At 37.2% G+C, this 18,480-nt stretch overlaps 1 protein-coding gene across 3 annotated transcripts; it reads right to left on the reverse strand.

Moving 5' to 3' along the window:
* Positions 1 to 225: 225 nt before the first annotated feature.
* hmbox1b (homeobox containing 1 b) lies at positions 226 to 18,146 on the reverse strand. Of its 3 annotated transcripts, none has more exons than XM_081379623.1 (10): positions 18,004 to 18,146; positions 12,921 to 13,430; positions 11,865 to 11,950; positions 9,344 to 9,454; positions 8,664 to 8,817; positions 7,724 to 7,806; positions 7,493 to 7,588; positions 6,879 to 6,970; positions 6,719 to 6,802; positions 226 to 3,620 (listed from the first exon to the last, which is right to left on the reverse strand). In XM_081379623.1, the coding sequence occupies exons 2-10, from the start codon at positions 13,427 to 13,429 to the stop codon at positions 3,477 to 3,479; spliced, it is 1,359 nt and encodes a 452-aa protein (XP_081235749.1). In that variant the 5' UTR covers position 13,430; positions 18,004 to 18,146; the 3' UTR covers positions 226 to 3,476. The 3 variants fall into 3 exon arrangements, with proteins under 3 accessions (XP_081235749.1, XP_081235748.1, XP_081235747.1); XM_081379622.1 differs by having other exon boundaries at positions 6,879 to 6,973; XM_081379621.1 differs by having other exon boundaries at positions 6,879 to 6,988.
* Between the last annotated feature and the right edge of the window lie 334 nt (positions 18,147 to 18,480).

An 18,480-nucleotide genomic window follows, 5' to 3' on the forward strand; every position in this document is an offset into this window, starting at 1 on the left:
TATTTTGGATCCGATTAATCGCGATTAATCTTTTGTAGATAGATAGATAGATAGATAAATAGATAGATAGATAGATAGATAGATAGATAGATAGATAGATAGATAGATAGATAGATAGATAGATAGATAGATAGATAGATAAAATATATATATATATATATATATACACACACTTTAAACTCTTAAAACACAGTCATGAAAGAATAAAATCACATGCTTGATCATCAATATACCTTTATTTCCCAGAAGATAAAGTATTAAAATAAACACAAGTTTTAAAAAAAGTCATTTTAAACAAAGAAACTGTACAAAAAGTTCATATATATACTATAGTATACTTACAGAACAGTCTACTGTCCAAAAAAGGCACTAAATTCTTAAATGGAGATACAGATGATTCAGAACAGAATGCTTTTGAAATCATAGAATTATTTGATTCAAACAATCTTTCAATTCATAGTTACTGTATTCTGCTTATTTATATAGTTGCTTTTATAAGCCGTTTATAGACGTATGAAAATGCACTCTGAAGAACTAAATGGAAAGCACCCCCTTTAAACCAGCAGGGTTACGTTATGGGTTCACAGAATAAAACCGTTCGTTGCTCTGGAATCAAACACTTGAGACAACCGAACGAGTCATTCGTAGTATGTCACTGTGAGATAATGGAAACGTCAATACTTGACGTCATACTGTAGTTTGGCACATTTTATCATGTGTTTAAAGCTTCAAGAGGCTCTAATGACACACAACCATGAACAAGTTTCCATCCTTTTCAGTTTTTCTTTCTTGTTCTATAAATACAACTGTAAAAGGCCATTTAAACATTACAGCAATAGAAAGACTATTTGTTTGTGTATCGCTGCAATGTTCAAATTCAATGTAAAAAAAAATGTGGCAAATAAAATCGTGAGTTTCTTAAGTGAAGGGGGTGCTTCATCTGAATCAGACACGCTTCAGGAGACTGCTCTGAACATAAAACAAAAACTGTGTAAAACAAACAAATAAAAAGAATCTTGAATTAATATTCAACAAAAATTGACATTTCGTAAATATCAATTGAACAATTGTACACGGGAAGATAGAGGAAGGATACATAAAACCAGGGCCTCATTCATGTCACGAGCAGAACGAATTTCTGTCAAAATCATTCTTGCGTAATCGCCGTTTAGAGTTTATTTATGCAGCGTGGCACCGAAATATTCATCCAAACATAGACCTCTATACAGTGAATTAACAATAAATTGTAAATGTGTTCAGCATTCTGCAACAAATATTTTTTCGGATTTTCTAGACTATTTTAAGTCGTAAAGTGAGCAGGATATATTAAAATGTAGTGCATGTATTTATGATACTAAGCGGGGCAGCCGGCCTCGGAGCCTCAACAGCGCCCCCACAGTTTTCCAATGTAAATCTGTGGTGAAAAATGGAACTGCAGCGCTCTCTAATCAAGAACCATTGAGGCAGGTTTCAAACTGCCCCGCTTGTTTCCACGTGACCTTATATAAACCTTGCTCCAGAACAAGATGATATCAGTCGCTTCAGATATGTGTCTGCATCGGGTCAGTAACTAGTTAGGGCATGTCTGTTAGTGGAGTAGCATATCAGACTAATGAAAGTATAAATCATTTAAACAGTCATGTGAACAGCTTTTCTATACAGTAGTTCTGTTGTGTTTGTTCTGAGAATAGACATTTGTGTTCCTCACTGGAACTCCTACACAACTTACAACATTCTGAGGTAATAAATACTAATAAGGCAATTCTAAGATGACATTCTATGCGTTTGTCATGTGTAATAAAGTCTTTCAGTAATCATTAGAGCGCCAACCTAAGCTGAATAACATTACAATTCTGCAAAAAGTGTTTCTGACGTGTTCAGCGATTAGAATATAAAGCTTATAAAGAACCTAAAGTTACGACCAAGAGCCGCTACTACATTTATGTAAGAATGACTTTAAAACCATCGCTGCAAGTTTGAGATCATTTACGCAAGAATGGTTCTGCCAATTATTTGTTCTGCTCGTGTTTTTAGTTTATTTATAAAATAAATGAAGCCCAGCGAATGAATAAAGTTCTTTTAGAACCTTTTCTGAATACATTAATCTACATTTTGGAACCAAGCTTATGTTAGATGAGAGTTCAGACTCTCAGAATCTCCGTGGCAGCAGAGGAAACATTTATTAGTCAGTCTCTCTTGAACACTGTGAAATTCTGATGTCATTTCACAATAATAATAATAATAATAATAATAATAAAGCATAGCATCATTTATGCACTGGAGTTCTGACTGCTGTCACCTTGAGCCAACATTTTAGAGGAATGATATTTCACGTTGACATCTTTAGATCTAAACATCTAAACACAATGAGAACAGATGCTTCAGTCTCGACTCTTTGCACGTAAATAAAAACATGAACGTTAAATAAATACAAACATAAGAATAATGCTGTAATGCTAATTGACTGTGGGTAATGCTGGACGTAACGGTAGCTAGCGGTCTCTCTTTGCAGGTTCATTTAGAGTCTGGGAGACTTGAGCTTTTGCACAGAATAACTTTGCGCGCTTTGGCGGTTATTTAACCATTTCTTTCAAGTTTCACTATGATTATAATTCAGTTTTCCCCCGTTGCACATACAAGTTCATTCTAATGCATTTGGGTGAATCTCACAACAACAACAACAAAAACCATCCTAGATAAATTTCACCTGCAAATCAAAAGGAATTTTTAAGTCTATTATGCACATTTCCCCCCAAAATTGTGTTTTATTTAAATTTATTTTAAATCTGCATTTAAAAAGTAGGAAAAATACCATAAATGCTTTTAAATTTAAGTATATTTTCCCCCACATTTTGCCTTAAAATATGCTAAAAACAATCTTAGCGGCCCTCAAAACTTTGTTTATTCTGTGCAAAATCTATATTTAGTATTTTCTCTCCCTTTCATTTGTGGTGAAATGTGTTCTTGACCGTTTTGATGAGATTCACCCAATTGCTGTTTGATGAAATGGCATTAGGAAAGGAAAGTAGAAACATTAAAGCAGTTAGCTGAGAGCATCTGTAGTGGGAATGGAAGAGTTCGTCATGGATCCAGAGCGGAAATAAAGTACAGCTTTGCCGTTTGAAAACGTCTTTTGCTATCAGACTCACCTCTCTCCTGAGCGATCTGCCTTGAGCTTATCCGTGAGAGCGAGGCGATGAGAGTTACTGGAGCACAGAGACAGGGAAGCACACGAACATTAGACGAGTTACTGGAATGAGGTATGAGGTTTGGGTCAGCTTCTCTGCAAGGGTTCGGGAGGCCGTACGACCTTCCGCTTGTCATTTACTCTGGGTTTGTTTAGTGGTTCAGCAGGAGTGTTGATGGCAGGCGATATTAGAATCTAAAAGCTTGAGACAGAGCGCTGATTTGGTCGTTTCCCCATGAACACGTCTGCGAACATCCACACGTTGATTCTCGTCGTCCTGCAGTCTTGCTCAGTCATCATCCAGTGCCTCTGTTTTGATTTCACTGGCCACGGCTCCCGGACGGGACAGGGCGAGGATGCTGTGATTGACAGCTGCCATCTCCACGGCGAGAGAGATGGGGTCCTGGTGGTCTGCGTGATTGCCGGCGTCATCCTTAAAGAGACAAGTATGTGAATTAGCAACTGCGGCAGTGAAACGTTCAATATCAGGTTACAAAAATACTAAATGTATTTTTTTTTTTATAGTAGGCTAAAATGTATATATCACATTTTCCTTTACAAGCAAAATACTACATTTCATTGTAACTTTTTTTTTTATATACAATATATTGGTATATAACACTGATTAGCACTTGCATTAGTCAAAATTATATCTATGTAATTTGTAATATGTGACCCTGAACCACAAAATCAGTCACATGGGTACATTTTTTTTAACAAATAAGCTTTCCATTGATGGCGGTTTGTTATGATAGGACAATATTTGGCTGAGATACAACAATTTGAACATCTGGAATCCAACGGTGCAAAAAAATCGAAACATTGAGAAAATCTCCTTTAAAGTTGTTCATTTATGTTCGCGACTGTGCAGCATTCACTCACAAAAATAAATGTTTTATATATTTACGGTAGGAAATGTACTAAATATCTTCATGGAACATGATCTTTACTTAATATCCTAATGATTTTTGGCATAAAAGAAAAATCAATCATTTTGACCCATACAATGTATTTATACTCGTGTGACTTGCGACTGGTTTTGTGGTCCAGGGTGACATATTATAAATGTTTACATATTATTATACAATGATGAGCCAAAACATTATGACTAGTCAAGGTGAAGTGAATATTGTTGATCATCTTCTAACAAGGCCACATATTAAGGTCTGGATAGATTAGATTGGAAAGTAAACAATCAATTCTTGTAATCACTGTGTCGGATGCAGGAGAAATGGGATCTGAGAGACTTTCACAAGGGCCAGATTGTTATGGCAAGGCGACCGAGTCAGATTATCTCTGAAATGGCAAGGTTGTGTGTCGCTCCCGCGTCAATAATGGTGTTGTCTGGTGGAAGTGGCCTGTTTCAGCAGGATAAAGCACACTATCACACTGCACACATTGTTCAGGAAGGGTTTGAGGAACATGATCAACAGTTCAAGTGTTGCTCTGGCCTCCAAATTCTCCAGATCTTAATTCAGTTCAGCATCTGTGACCAAGTTTATTCCACAGCGGCTCCACCTCAAACTACAGGACTTGAAGGATCTGCTGCTAAAGCCTCGGTGCCAGAGACCACAGGACACCTTCAGGCTCTTGTAGAGTTCATGTCTTGGCGGGACAGAGCTGTTTTAGCAGCACATGGAGAACCAACAGCGTATTAGGCAGGTGGTCATAATGTTTTGACTCATCGGTGTATGGATGGATGGATTTATGGATTTATTTTTAGCCCCATAAATGTACATGTATGTTAAAGGGATGGTTCGGAGTAAAATCAACCTAAGGTTCTTTGCACCATGACCTCGAGCCAAACACCCCCCCAGAAGCCTTTTTTCCCTTGGTCGAACATTATTAAAGTTAGAGCTTATTTAGAGACATCAGCCGGATGGCTTAGTGCAGGCGCTAATGGATCCAAGGCTGTATCTCGTAAATTACCGCACTAATAATGCCCAGAATGGCACCAAACTTCTACAGTAGTACAAATAGGTTCTGTACTCATAAAACGAGGCGTTGGAAAGTTTGTAAGTACATCAGGAGTTTATTTAAATAACACTTGCCTGATGGCTAATGCTACCGCTAACCCGGATGTCGGCGTCACTTCTGTGATTTGGGAAAATCCCGTAAAAGTCCTTTGCAAAACTCACAAGTGTAAGGGAAAAGCTAGTGAATTTATATACTTTTTTCCGAAGTGTTGACAACTTAGTGTTAAATAATAATTGTTGCAAAACCGGCTTTTCCCAAATCACAGAAGTGACGTCGGCGTCCGGGTTAGCGGTAGCATTAGCCATCAGGCAAGTGTTATTTAAATAAACTCCTGATGTACTTACAAACTTTCCAATGCCTCGTTTTATGAGTACAGAACCTATTTGTACTAGTGTAGAAGTTTGGTCCATTCTGGGCATTATTAGTGGGGTAATTTACGAGATACATCCTTGGATCCATTAGCGCTGCACTAAGCCATCCGGCTGATGTCTCTAAATAAGCTCTAACTTTAATAATGTTCGACCAAGGGGAAAAGGCTTCTGGGGGGTGTTTGGCTCGAGGTCATGGTGCAAAGAACCCTAGGTTGAATTTACTCCGAACCATCCCTTTAAAGGCGGGGTAAGTCGTTTTTGAAATATGCTGTTGGCCAATGTTGATGTTTGAAATCAACCCAAACAAACACACCCCTTCTTCATTGCTCCGCCTCTAAAACTCGCACTCCAATCCTAACAGCCCTGCTCCGAGTCGGTCTCGGACCCCGATCCCCTGCGAGCGAGTCGAGTGCACTAATGGCGCTAAACGCCGCATTCACTAGCAGTCATCAGACTAACTGGCCTCCATTACGCACGCAATCCAAGAGTGGATGTTTGTTTAACATAGCAGAATGCGTCACAAAAAATAAAGCACAGATGATGAACGAATGACAAGGAAGCACAAAAAATGAACGCACAGTACATAATAGTGATTACAAACAAGAGTTGGTTGTTAGTTGCCAACAGCACAGCAGCTCCAGAAACACAATGACACTCAAACCCAGTGTTACTCACATGTGGAGCGAATCCAAGCAACACCCACGTCTGTTTTCAGGCCTTCCCGCTTCGCCCTCTCCAGCGCTGGACATCGTTTCTAATATTAATGCTCTTGTCCAGACATAACCCTTTATTTTCCAGTGATTTCTTCTGAGCTTTTCTCTTTTGTATTGTGTCTCATCTCCATTTCTGCAGTCTTTCTTCAGTTCAAATCTCCCTCTTGCTTGTTCTCTCTCCTCCACCATCTAATGTATGCTAATGTACAGGCTAATGCTGATTGGCTACATGTTTGTTGTTGTGTCGGTCCGACTAACTTGCAAACAGCATATTTCAAAAACGACTTTAAATCTTATTTTAACTTGTGGCCATTTTTTTACTCACACTCTCTGACCCTTAGAATTCAACAAGCTTGTTTTTGCTTCTGTACCTTTAAGACTTTCTTTAGGAGTGTTTTCATGCAACTTGAGATTTGATTATTTGCATGTATAAAGTGTGTGTGTTGTGCTTCATGTTTTCATGTGATTACCTGTGTTGGTGAGGTGGGCTCCAGACGGTAGTAACCAAAAGGTTTGTTCAAGCTTCTCTTTTCAAAATAGGTAACATCACAACCCTGTAATGAAATCTGAGTGAAGATCAGCTCTAGCAATTGTGTTAGATGATGAATCTGAGTCGTTTGATTCTCTCACCTGTTCGTTGTAGTCGTTAGCGTCAATGTCGTCACTGTTGGAGTGTCCTCCAGGACTCTGCACATCTATCCCGTGGCTTTCCAGAATCGTGGCTTCTTGGAAAAAAGACCCTGTCATGAAACATCTGAAACTCTTTAAAAACTACTAGGTGACCACAACAAACGAATATCAGCAAACGAAACCAGTAAACTCCTGACAAATTTGACCAAGTTTCTTTAAGACAATTAAGTCATTTCAAATGTCTTTTACTACATATAAATCAGGGTTATTATAGTTAACTAAAACAATAAAAAAATTTAATTACTTGAAATAAAATAAACACAAAATATATATATATTTTTTTAACATTTTTATTATAATTTTTTGCATTTATTATTTCTACTTGGCAAAGAAACATTTCTCATATAAAACTGAAATAAAATAAAATGAATAAAACCTATATCAACATTTAAAGAAAAAGATAAAAATGACAAAAACACTACAAAATGTTTCAATTACTTTTTCATTTATTATTATTAAAACTTAAAAAAAAATACAGATTAAAAATATTAATAAAAACTATAATAGCATCTTAATTATGCTAAAACTAATATAACTCAACTAAAACATATTACCAATATTGGCCCTCCTCTTGATCTCTTTGCGGCGATTGGCAAACCAGTTGTAGACTTTTAAGGACGTTACTCTTTCCAAATCAGACAACTTCTTTCCTAGGCAGGAAAAACAAGACTGAAAGGTCAGAGATGATTGCGAGAATAAAAATGCAACTGTGACATTTATCTGTTGCACTACAAATTAACTACAATAACACAGCTGTGCAGATTCAGACACTCCAGCGTTTCTACCTGGTTTCTGGATAACAGCATTGCAGGCGTTGGCGATCTCCTCTCGTTTGGCTTCATCTGGATATTGATTATCACTGAAATAACTGAGGAGAGAACAAAATAGATTATTTCAAATGGATAGCTTCCCTTTCTAAACTATAAACAGCCTATAGTTTGCTAGAACAGCCTGTTTGTTGGCATGATTTGAGTTAAAAAAGGGAATTTTATTATACTGTTGTTGTCAGATTTTATTCCTAATTTTTAAATGTTATTGAGATCTCTAACACTGACATTTCTCTCTCTCTCTCTCTATTACACTTCAAATTGCGCAAATTGAAATTGCAAATTGAAAATACGCCCTATGGAAACACGTCAGTTTCGCAAAAACTCCCATTTATGGCAAAAAAGTTCTTACGCTCGCATGAGGAGGTTTTTCAGGCAATTCGAAAAAGAAATATTTTGCAAAACTGCATTGGAAATAGTTTTTGCGCATTTACAGGTCACCTGACGTAGATGACGCGGTGTGTTTGGACAGAATATGAGACAGAGTTCTTTATTAAATTCATAATAGACAGAATAATTACAGGAATAATGGATTCTAAACCTCAAAGAAATGCCACGATCAAGACCTCGAAGCAGAAATGAGTGAGAAACACCCAGAAACACCTCATATGTGCCGCTCACAAGTATAATAAGGGTCGTTCCTTATCATTAATGCTTGGATAACACACATACGTCTCCTTCCATTAATAATAATGGCCAGTGCAGTGGCTGGGATATAGTACATAAACCTACCAACGTCTGTTTCTATGATTTTTGGAATGATTTTACTTATCACGCATAACATCGGTTAATGGAAAAGCTGTCATTTCGCAATAGTTTTTTGTCGACATTTAGAAAAAAAAAATCACAAAAGTTTTGCACAAATCTGTAATGGAAACGCGCCTTCTCTCTCTCTCACCTCTCCATCACAGCAAGACATTCCTTCCTCCAGGTGAACCGACTGCCTCTGCGCAGACGAAAGCTCCCGGGGGCGGAGCTTATGGGGGGCGGAGTCTGACGCCACTCCATCTCATCCAGAGATACAGGTGTGGGTCGCATATTTAGTGTGGCACCTGAAAATATATATGTATGTTTTTTTTTTTATGTTTCTGAAAGAAGTCTCCTGCTCACCAAAGCTGCATTTATTTGATCAAAAATACAGTAAAAACAGCTATATCGTCTATTTTAATATATTTTAAAACTTAATTTATTCCTGTGATCAAAGCTGAATTTTTTTTAAGCATCATTACTCCAGTCTTTAGTGTCACATGATCCTTCAGAAATCATTCTAATTTGATGATTTGCTGCTCAAGAAACATTTCTGATTATTATCAATGTTGAAAACAGAATTCTCTGATAAATGGAAAGTTCAAAAGAAAAGCATTTATTTAAAACTGAAATCTTTTGTAGCATTATAAATGTCTTTTTCTAACACTTTTGAGCAATTAAATGCATCCTTGCTGAATAAATATAATTTCTTGCAAAAAAAAACCTCAAACTCTCAGTGTACATAAACAATTAAGCCTGTACTTGGATTCAACCTTATCTTTGTGGATCTACCAACCTACAGTAAATTCAAAGCGAGTGAAGTTTGTTAACCTGGCGTGGTCTTCTCAAGCTGGTACCAGCGGTAGAAAGCTCGTTTCTTCTGTTCGCTGAGATCTGAGCCCTGCTGGAGGAGCCAGTGAGAGATTCTGCTCTGACTGATGCCTGACACAGGGAAAGACATCACAAATCAATAACAAATTAATGCGCTGGTCGATGAAAGAATGCTAAGAATAATGACCAAACGACAGCTCATCTCACACAGAACGTTCATAATTCTGTTTGGTAATTATGATTAAATCTATTGCACATTATTGTTCTGTCCTCACTAAAAGCAAAATGCTGTGAAGCCACAAAATCTTAGTTAATCAGGACGTCGTGTTTAATATAAAGCTACGTGGAAAAAGATAAATCGATGTAGACGTGTTGCAGTTGTGGTTCTTCGGGAACAAAAACTCAGATTTATCTCTTGCCACATCACACCTGTTTAGGACATTATATATAGTATAGTATATACTACAGGGTGGGCCATTTATATGGATACACCGTAATAACATGGGAATGGTTGGTGATATTAAAGTCCTGTTTGTGGCACATTAGTATATGTGCGGGGGCAAACTACTCAAGATGGGTGGAGACCATGGTGGCCATTTAGAAGTTGGCCATCTTGGATACAACTTTTGTTTTTTCAATAGGAAGAGGGCCATGTGACACATCAAACTTATTGGTAATGTCACAAGAAAAACAATGGTGTTCTCCCACTCTTCACACACTGAATGGCCCCCAAGGTCTCCCGATCTGACCCCCTTAGACTTTTATCTTTGGGGTCATCTGAAGGCAATTGTCTATGGTGTGAAGATACGAGATGTGCAGCACCTGAAACTACGGATACTGGATGCCTGTGCTGGCATTTCTCCTGCGGTGTTGCTATCAGTGTGTGAACAGTGGGAGAACAGGGTTGCATTGACAATCCAACACAATGGGCAGCACATTGAACACATTTTATAAGTGGTCAGAAACTTGTAAATAACTCATGAACAAATAAAGTTACGTTGAAACCAAGCACATCATTGTTTTTCTTGTGACATTACCAATAAGTTTGATGTGTCACATGGCCCTCTTCCTATTGAAAAAACAAAAGTTGTATCCAAGATGGCCGACTTCTAAATGGCCACCATGGTCACCACCCATCTTGAGGAGTTTGCCCCCTCACATATACTAATGTGCCACAAACAGGACTTTAATATCACCAACCATTCCCATGTTATTACGGTGTATCCATATAAATGGCCCACCCTGTAGTATAGTATATAGTATATTTCAAAACATCATCTGTGACATGCTGTCAATTACCACAGACAATCATTTAGACTTCGCTTGTACAAATAAAGCAAACGCCCCAATCTCCGCTCTACACTGTCCTTAGCCGTTCTAAGTTCACTGTAAACCACGGCTTCACAGTGCTTATAGCTTTTATAAAACAGCTAGTCCATAAAAATATTTATTTACGCAGTGGCACAGTAATACTGATGTAATGAGGTCACAGGTGTATGTTTCTAGAGTCATTTGCAATGGCTTTAAACGTGGCTCAACCAATCAGAATCATGGACCAGAACCATCAGCTTTATAAGTGTTATTTGAGCTGTGAAGTCTAATACCTCTTGTAATGGGACTACTGGTCTTGGCAAATAAACTTCTGGATAGGATAAGTGATTTTATCGCACTATAGGCACCAATGCTAAGGTTTTTTTTCTTTCTACCAAAGTATTGTGTTTTTTTTTTTTCCCAATACTTCACTGTATGATTTAAATATAAATGAATACTAATACCAGGCACTGGTCAATTGTTAAATTTTGGGCTATAATTTTGCTTAATCTTCTTTCAGACTAGCGGAAAGAAACATCCAAAATACACCTTTAAGTGTTTATTTTATTACACTATCTATTTGCGTCTGTAGATTTCGTCTCAGATTGAATCTGTAGATTTTTTGCGTCTCTATTCTGAATGTTTTTACAGAGGGATTTCGTCATATATCATTTGCATGATATACAGTATCTAACATTTTGATGAGTACGACGGTATTTTTATTTTTTTTGTTGACAAAAAGAGATATCCAAAATCCCCTTCTGATCCTGTCTTCGTACAATGTTCAGATTTCTGTTCTGGCTTTTTATGCAAATGAGTGCATATTTAATCGGATAATGCATTATTTGCATATTTTAACAACATTTCTGAAAACTTGTAGTGCAAAAGTAATGAGGCGACTTTCTGCGTACGCTTATAAAAATCATCTATAAGAATTGAGTTCTTTCACATCTTCTTGTGCTTGAACGCTTAAAATTGCTTGAATGTTGAAATTAGCAAGACTTGAAAATGTCCTTATACTTATAGAGTCCTTATTGCTGAGCCTTGTAATAGATCCATCCCAATGTTTTTGGCTTGTGGCTGTTCTTCTGAAATTGTGTGTATTTTAATGTTGATTCCAGTGCAATGTCTAGCCCCATTTTTGTATGTGCATTACTGTAATTGTTGCATGTTTTTACAAATTGGCATAATAGTGTGATGACGGACTGACCTGTGACCTGCGCCACCACAGCCTGAGAGATGCGTCTGTTGCCCAGAAAGGCTTTGATTTCCTCCTTCACCAGGGTGCTGTCCCGCCTGCACACATGACGTATGTGAAGATTATCAAACTCATCGCAGATGGTCTCAGAGCAAAATGACTCTGTTTACACCTGGTAAACACAATCACTATTTGATAAGTGCTAAATTCAGGTCAGGTTCAGAGTGAGTTTGAATTGGTTTTGACCCACACCAGAGATATTTTAGTACCACTGAGATCCTATTATAGTTTCTCAGTTTGCAGTATAGACCTTATGCGGCAGAGAAACAAGCATGCAGCCATCTTTATAACTTTGTGTTTGAACTTTTTGCGGTTGCTCTGTATTTCTATGGCATCGCTGTCGAAGAATAATTCGCTGGTGAAGTGGATTTACTTATTGTCCAGTTAAGGAAAGTTTTATGATCATTGTAACGTTTGAAGCGGATATTATGACAAATATCAGTAGACTGATTTTAAAATGAGCGGTTCGTTCATAAATCCGTAAGATCTTCCCTTCATGCTGTGGAAATACAAACCGTAAGACTGTTGCTTTGACAAATAGCTGAAATAAAATAAGTTTTTTTTTTTTTGGTTCATTCATCTCAGGGCTTTAGACTGCAACTAAAATGGTTGCAAATGTATTTAAAAATAAATAATAAATACATTAAAAATTGTATTTTTCATTATTATGTGGAACTTTTATTATTTAAAATCCATATAGGTCAAACACTAGTAATACAAACAATACTGTGTAGAACACACTGTATATTCCCTATTGTTAAAAAAGCAATAATAAATATTTTAACTGTTTTTTTATATATATAAAAACATACATAGTCTGTTATTATTTAAGTTTTTCAGTTATTTTAGTAAATAAAGTTAGACTAAATAAAAATGTTGCTTTGACAATTAGCTAACATAAAACAGGTTTAAGTTTTTTGTTTTTTTTAGTTAATTTTATTTCAAGTATGAAAGTGTAGTTAATGTTTTGAGTTTAGGTTAACTATAATAACCCTGACCCGCACTGACCTCATGAGCTCCTCCACCTTGTCGTCTATATCCAGGTCCTCCTCTGACCCCTCCAGCCCGTACGACCTCATTGCCGCCGCACTGTTGACCGGGCAACGGTTCGGTGATAGTTTCCCATTGGGTGTGGCCGCCAAAGCGGTCCCATTCTGGACCATGGCGACCAGAGACACTGGCGATGGTAAAACGGCGGGCGGAGATGTAGCATAACTGTTGTTGGGCGATGGCGATAAGTTACCGTGGAACTGCGTCTGCGTCGCTGTGGAAGTGGTGGAGGAAGTTGCCAAAGTGGCGCTGCTAGTGTTATTTGAGGTGGGTGTAGTGCTGGAGGTGGTGGCGTTGGAGTCCGACGGTCCGCGCCGGCCGAATTTGTCCCCGTGCTCGCGGTCGAGTCGCTCCAGGGTGTCCAGGGCGTGCACGATCTCAGGTCTGGTCATACCTGTGCGCCGCAGTCTCTGGAGCAGGTCGATCTGTTCGATGGTGAAGCGTGGCTCATCTGTGTAGTGAGACATTCTGAAGGGACACAGAAACAAACGTTATTGCTGATTTGCAGCTCAATACACATGTGCATGATGGACATTATAGGAGAAGAAAGAAAAAGAAGCTACATTGTGAGTGTGTGAACTGTATACTGTGTAGTAGTACATACTGCATGCTCCCTATTGTTAAAAAAAGGGTACAAGAAATATTTTTTGAATATTATTATGCAACAATATTGACACATTACCACGATTAAGTGAGTGCCTAGCTTCTAAGTTAATCTTATTTCAATTTAAATTGCCATAACCTATATTGTCCATCCAGTGGTTAAATAAACCCTTTAAGCTTTCTGAACAAACAATGAGTCAAGAAATTAAAAACAATGGAGCTGATGTTGCTTCTGGTTCATTCATCTCAGCACTCCAGACTGCAACTAAAATGGGTGCAAATGTATTAAAATAATAATAAAATACATAAATACTAGGGCTGTCAAGCTATTAAAATGTTTAATCTAATTTATTACACGATTAATTTGCACCTCAAATTTGGCTCAGAAATTACCCCCAAAAGATTATTTAAAGTCATTATTGTGTTTACGAGAAAAGCATCAAATAGACATTACAATAAGTAGCTTTAGAATTTTTACATAGAATTAATTACACAATAACTTTTAGGCTACAAGGTCGTGAGTATATGACAGAATTCATTTTTGGGTGAACTATAGCCTAGCCTCTATAGCCTTTAATGGTTATTTTTTTTATTAATATGAAAATTGTTTTGTTTTTTTTATGAAATGATAAACAACAGTTCTGCTCTGACTTTATAGGTAATATTTTTGAGCCTATAATTGAGCAAAGGCGGACAATATCGTGTTTAAAATAAATATCACATTTGCACTTGTGCGATTCGGGACAAAAACAGCACTTGTGTGATATTGCACTCATTCCTCATGTGTTATTGCCTAATATATCATGATGTAAATATGAGACAAAAACTAATGCAGGGGCATTTTTGCCCTGATATCTTGAATTTTAGGGTCATTCTAACTGCTTTCTATAGGCTCTGTCACACAGCGAGTTGTTGCCCTGCTTCAGGTTAGTCCACAATCAACTTAATGAAATGGAAGATGAACTATGTAGGACTGGGTCGGTGCATTAAATGCGTTAATAATTATTAGATTTTTTATAATACTTATTTTAACTTCATAAACAATAATAACTAGGACATATTTATGTATTATTATTATTGAAAATACATTTGCTATTTAAAATCCATATTGGTCAACCACAAACAAACCAAAAAAAAAATTATACTGTATGGTGCACTAAAAAAGCAAAGTATGCAACAATAAATATTTCAAACATTAATATAATATGCAACACTCATCACATTCAAATGAGTTGTCTAGAAGTTAAAGAAATAATGTATGATGTTGAAACTAAACCTAAAGAACAAACAATGTTATTATATAAAATTCATAACTTAAGTATAAAAACTATTTTTAAATAATCTAATTGCCGTCATCATGAGGACTCTTCAAGAGCATCTTTGCTGAACACTTAAAGAAATTACTTTTAGGCACTGGATCTCTTTAATAAAACATTCACAAATGACTCTTAAAGGCATTAGTTACTGTTTAAATGGTATGAATCAACGCAATGACTCACTCAATTACTGAATTGTACTTATTGAACAAGGTAACAGCTGAGTTAACAGAGTCACTCGTTTCACTCTGAACGTTAGAAACAGAAGGTCGAATGCATTCATTGCGAGTTTTTTATCAAGTGTTTTGGTTTTCTTTCTATAATATTAGGAAGTACGCTATTCTGAACAAAGCCCACAACTCACTTAGATCTTAAGACAAATTAATTTTAATTTCAAGCATTCCGCCATCTCATGGCAGTCGAGTTATGATGATAAAAGCAGGATTCATCTGACCTACTTAAAATTCTGTTTATCCAAGACGGCTTTCATCAGCAAGCACGAGCAATTACTGTCGCTGTTGTCAAGGAAACCATACCACCCAATGACGGATGAGTACGGAGTTTATGTAACTCCAGATTAAAGCGCAGAATGCAAATATGGAGCATGTTTTGTTTAACCTCCTAATCTAGAGCACATGGTTTTATATTAAGCTAATAGTTATGCATGGGTCTATTAATACCAGGCGGTAATAATGGATGACTAGCCAACCAGGTTACAGGTTACATTTTAACCATGCTCTCACTTATGCTGAACATTACCTGCATGTTAAAACAATTTTTTGCTATTTTATCATCTGCCAAGTAACACGAGCAATAATAATAATAATGCGTGACTACTTTATTTTATCTTCATGCTACAGTTCCCGGAAAAATGGATGGAAAGGTTAAAAACAAACTGGTGACCCAGAGCCCTTGTGGCAACTTAATAACTCCTATAACTTAACCATCCCAGTTGCGCTGCTGGTTTGCTGTGAAATTCCTCACCGATGTGGCATTATTCCAGACCTACTATATTTGCACAGGTTAACCGTTAACCTTGCACAGCTGGAGCCAAAGCACTTGCCACAAAAAAAAAAAAGGCTCAATGAGCTCTTGTACTGCATAATTGCTTCCACTTAGATCTCAGATGATCCTTATAAAAGTCTGAGATAGGAACGTGGCGGGTTTCTAAAAATACATCGCTGTGAGGCTTTGACTCAGACAGAAATTGAGTGTGCAAAATGAAAGCGATACCGCATGAAAAAGCCCTTCCAGTGTGTCATGCATGCGATCCTTCTCTGACAGGGGGTTTCACCCATACGCCCTGCTGCATTAGTGCTCGTGTGGCGCTCTCAAACGCGTAAACCCTGCGCTGGAGCATTAAACACTGCAGGCGTTCACTGCGGGGCTCTTTAGACCTGCACCGCATGCACACGTGCATCAGCTCATCTGACTGCATCCAGAAAAGGCATGTTTATTTATATAGCAGCACATTTCACACACTATGGCAATTCAAAGTGCTTTACATAGAGAGAGCAATCACAAAATAAAAGCAAGGAAAATTCAAACAGTTATTCAAAAGATTTACATAGAGAGGAATTATAATAATCACACTATAGCATTGCATAGAAAATAGACACAAAATAAAAGCAGGGGAAATTCAAAGAGATAAATGATACAGTTATAAAATGAATTAAAATAGAAAATCTGGCAAAACACCGGTGTATCTTATTTTGACTCTGAGATTTCTGAGTATTCTTCTGTGGGTTTTCATATACTGTGGATTATCTGAGCCCACCAGACTAGAAATCTGTACCAATCCAGACTAGTAATCTGTACTAGTCACCATAGTGTTCCCTTGACCGTCATGAGTCAATCCCTCTCAAACTCCACCACAGAAAGGTGAGCACTTGCTCACGAGTCCACTGAAAGCTTTAAATAATAACCCACATGAGAATCCATGCGCCCTTATTCTTTTCGTTTAATAACTCAATGCAACACAATTCTGCAGGGTGGAAAATGTGTGGGTTTTCGCACTATAAAACGTATTTGTTTGTTTTGACATTACATCCCATTCTCCATTTGTCGTTTCCAAAATCTAATAACAAATAGGAGTACATGCTATAGTAAACTGTGTAAATAATTATTCATTTCAGCAACTAGTTTGAGAGTTATGGTTTGGCACGTTTACAGACTTCAACATGTAAATCTAACCTTTAAACCTTAAAGTTAATAGACACTGACAAAGGGGACAAATTAATTTTAACTGCTTGCTTACTTGCTTAGTGTTGCAAATGACCTCCAGAGTTTAAAACCTGGAGTTTTTATAAATTGTAGCATGCAAAAGGATGTATCCCAAGAGGAAAGAAATCTTTTTCCATGCATCTCTATACGCTCCTCATATCCTCAGACAGACACTGGAAACTCAAGTTATGAATGCAGATCAGAACAACTCCATGCAGCAAACTCATGATCAATGAGGATTATTGACAAATCACGTTCATTTAAATCTGTGCATTGCATTAGAAAGCCCAGATGGTGTTTAAAATATTTTCTAAATGCATGTCATATGATAGTGATAAATGCACAGATCTACGCCCTTCATCTCTATGCATGAAAAATAACTGCTTATCCAGCATTAGAAAAAGACAGCCAGCGTGCACACGAAATATATATTATTAAACATCGCTTATAAAGTAACTCAAATGGGGTATTTCAAACTATATAAACAACAAGTTTTGCATGACTCATTTGTGTCCTGACCTCTGCAAAGATACACAAGGGTTTTAAATAACAGCACATATAAATATATAAATCTCAATGGGGTATTCGCATGATTGTTTATGAATATTCAATAGTACATATGAAGAATATGCATACATAAATACATGAGTTCAGCACTTTCACTGGGAAAACTGGCAAAATAACTAATTAACTGGCGATTATATTACTTTATAAACTATCTAGACAGGTAAACAAGCCTATCTCGATTTAAACTACATGCATATGCCGATTAAAATTAAACCACGAGGCGCGTGGTTAACAAGATAAACAAAACGAACTAAATTATCCAGGCGGCTAGTTAGCTTAGCACGAGCCAGCACAAAACTGACTGTCCTCAGGCATAAGATCCCGTTTCTTACCTGTAATGAGGAAAATACACAATATCTCAGCGCAGCAGATCATTTAATGCGCTCTGTCAGGTGATGAAGATGATATTTTATGTGATGTTGTGAGGAAGACTCGCCCTGACTGACTGACTGACTGTCTTTGTCTGACTGACAGCAGCCGTGCTGACGTCACGCCGCACGCCTCGGAGAGACGCGGGAAATGTAGTTCGTTAACCGTGAACGCGCCGCCATTTTCACAGACTGTGATGACGCGTTTAACGGTCATGATGAGCATCGTAAATTTATATTTTAATATATATATATATATATATATATATATATATATATATATATATATATATATATATATATATATATATATATATATATATATATATATATATATATATATACATTTACAACACTATACTTAGTATTATACATGGGTTTCTCGGCGACGTCATCACTGCTTGCGCACGCAACCAGGAGGCAATAGACCCGCGGTCTTCG

The sequence above is a fragment of the Scardinius erythrophthalmus genome (assembly GCF_964197995.2).
Source record: "Scardinius erythrophthalmus genome assembly, chromosome: 11".
Classification (NCBI taxonomy): Eukaryota; Metazoa; Chordata; class Actinopteri; order Cypriniformes; family Leuciscidae; genus Scardinius; species Scardinius erythrophthalmus.

Coding starts and splice junctions, on each gene's coding strand:
- hmbox1b (XM_081379621.1), bottom strand. CDS start 13,429: ATGTCTCACTACACAGATGAGCCACGCTTCACCATCGAACAGATCGAC. Junction 8,818..9,343: donor GCTTGAGAAGACCACGCCAG/GTTAACAAACTT, acceptor ATATATTTTCAG/GTGCCACACTAAATATGCGA. Junction 7,807..8,663: donor TGTCTTGCTGTGATGGAGAG/GTGAGAGAGAGA, acceptor TTCTCTCCTCAG/TTATTTCAGTGATAATCAAT.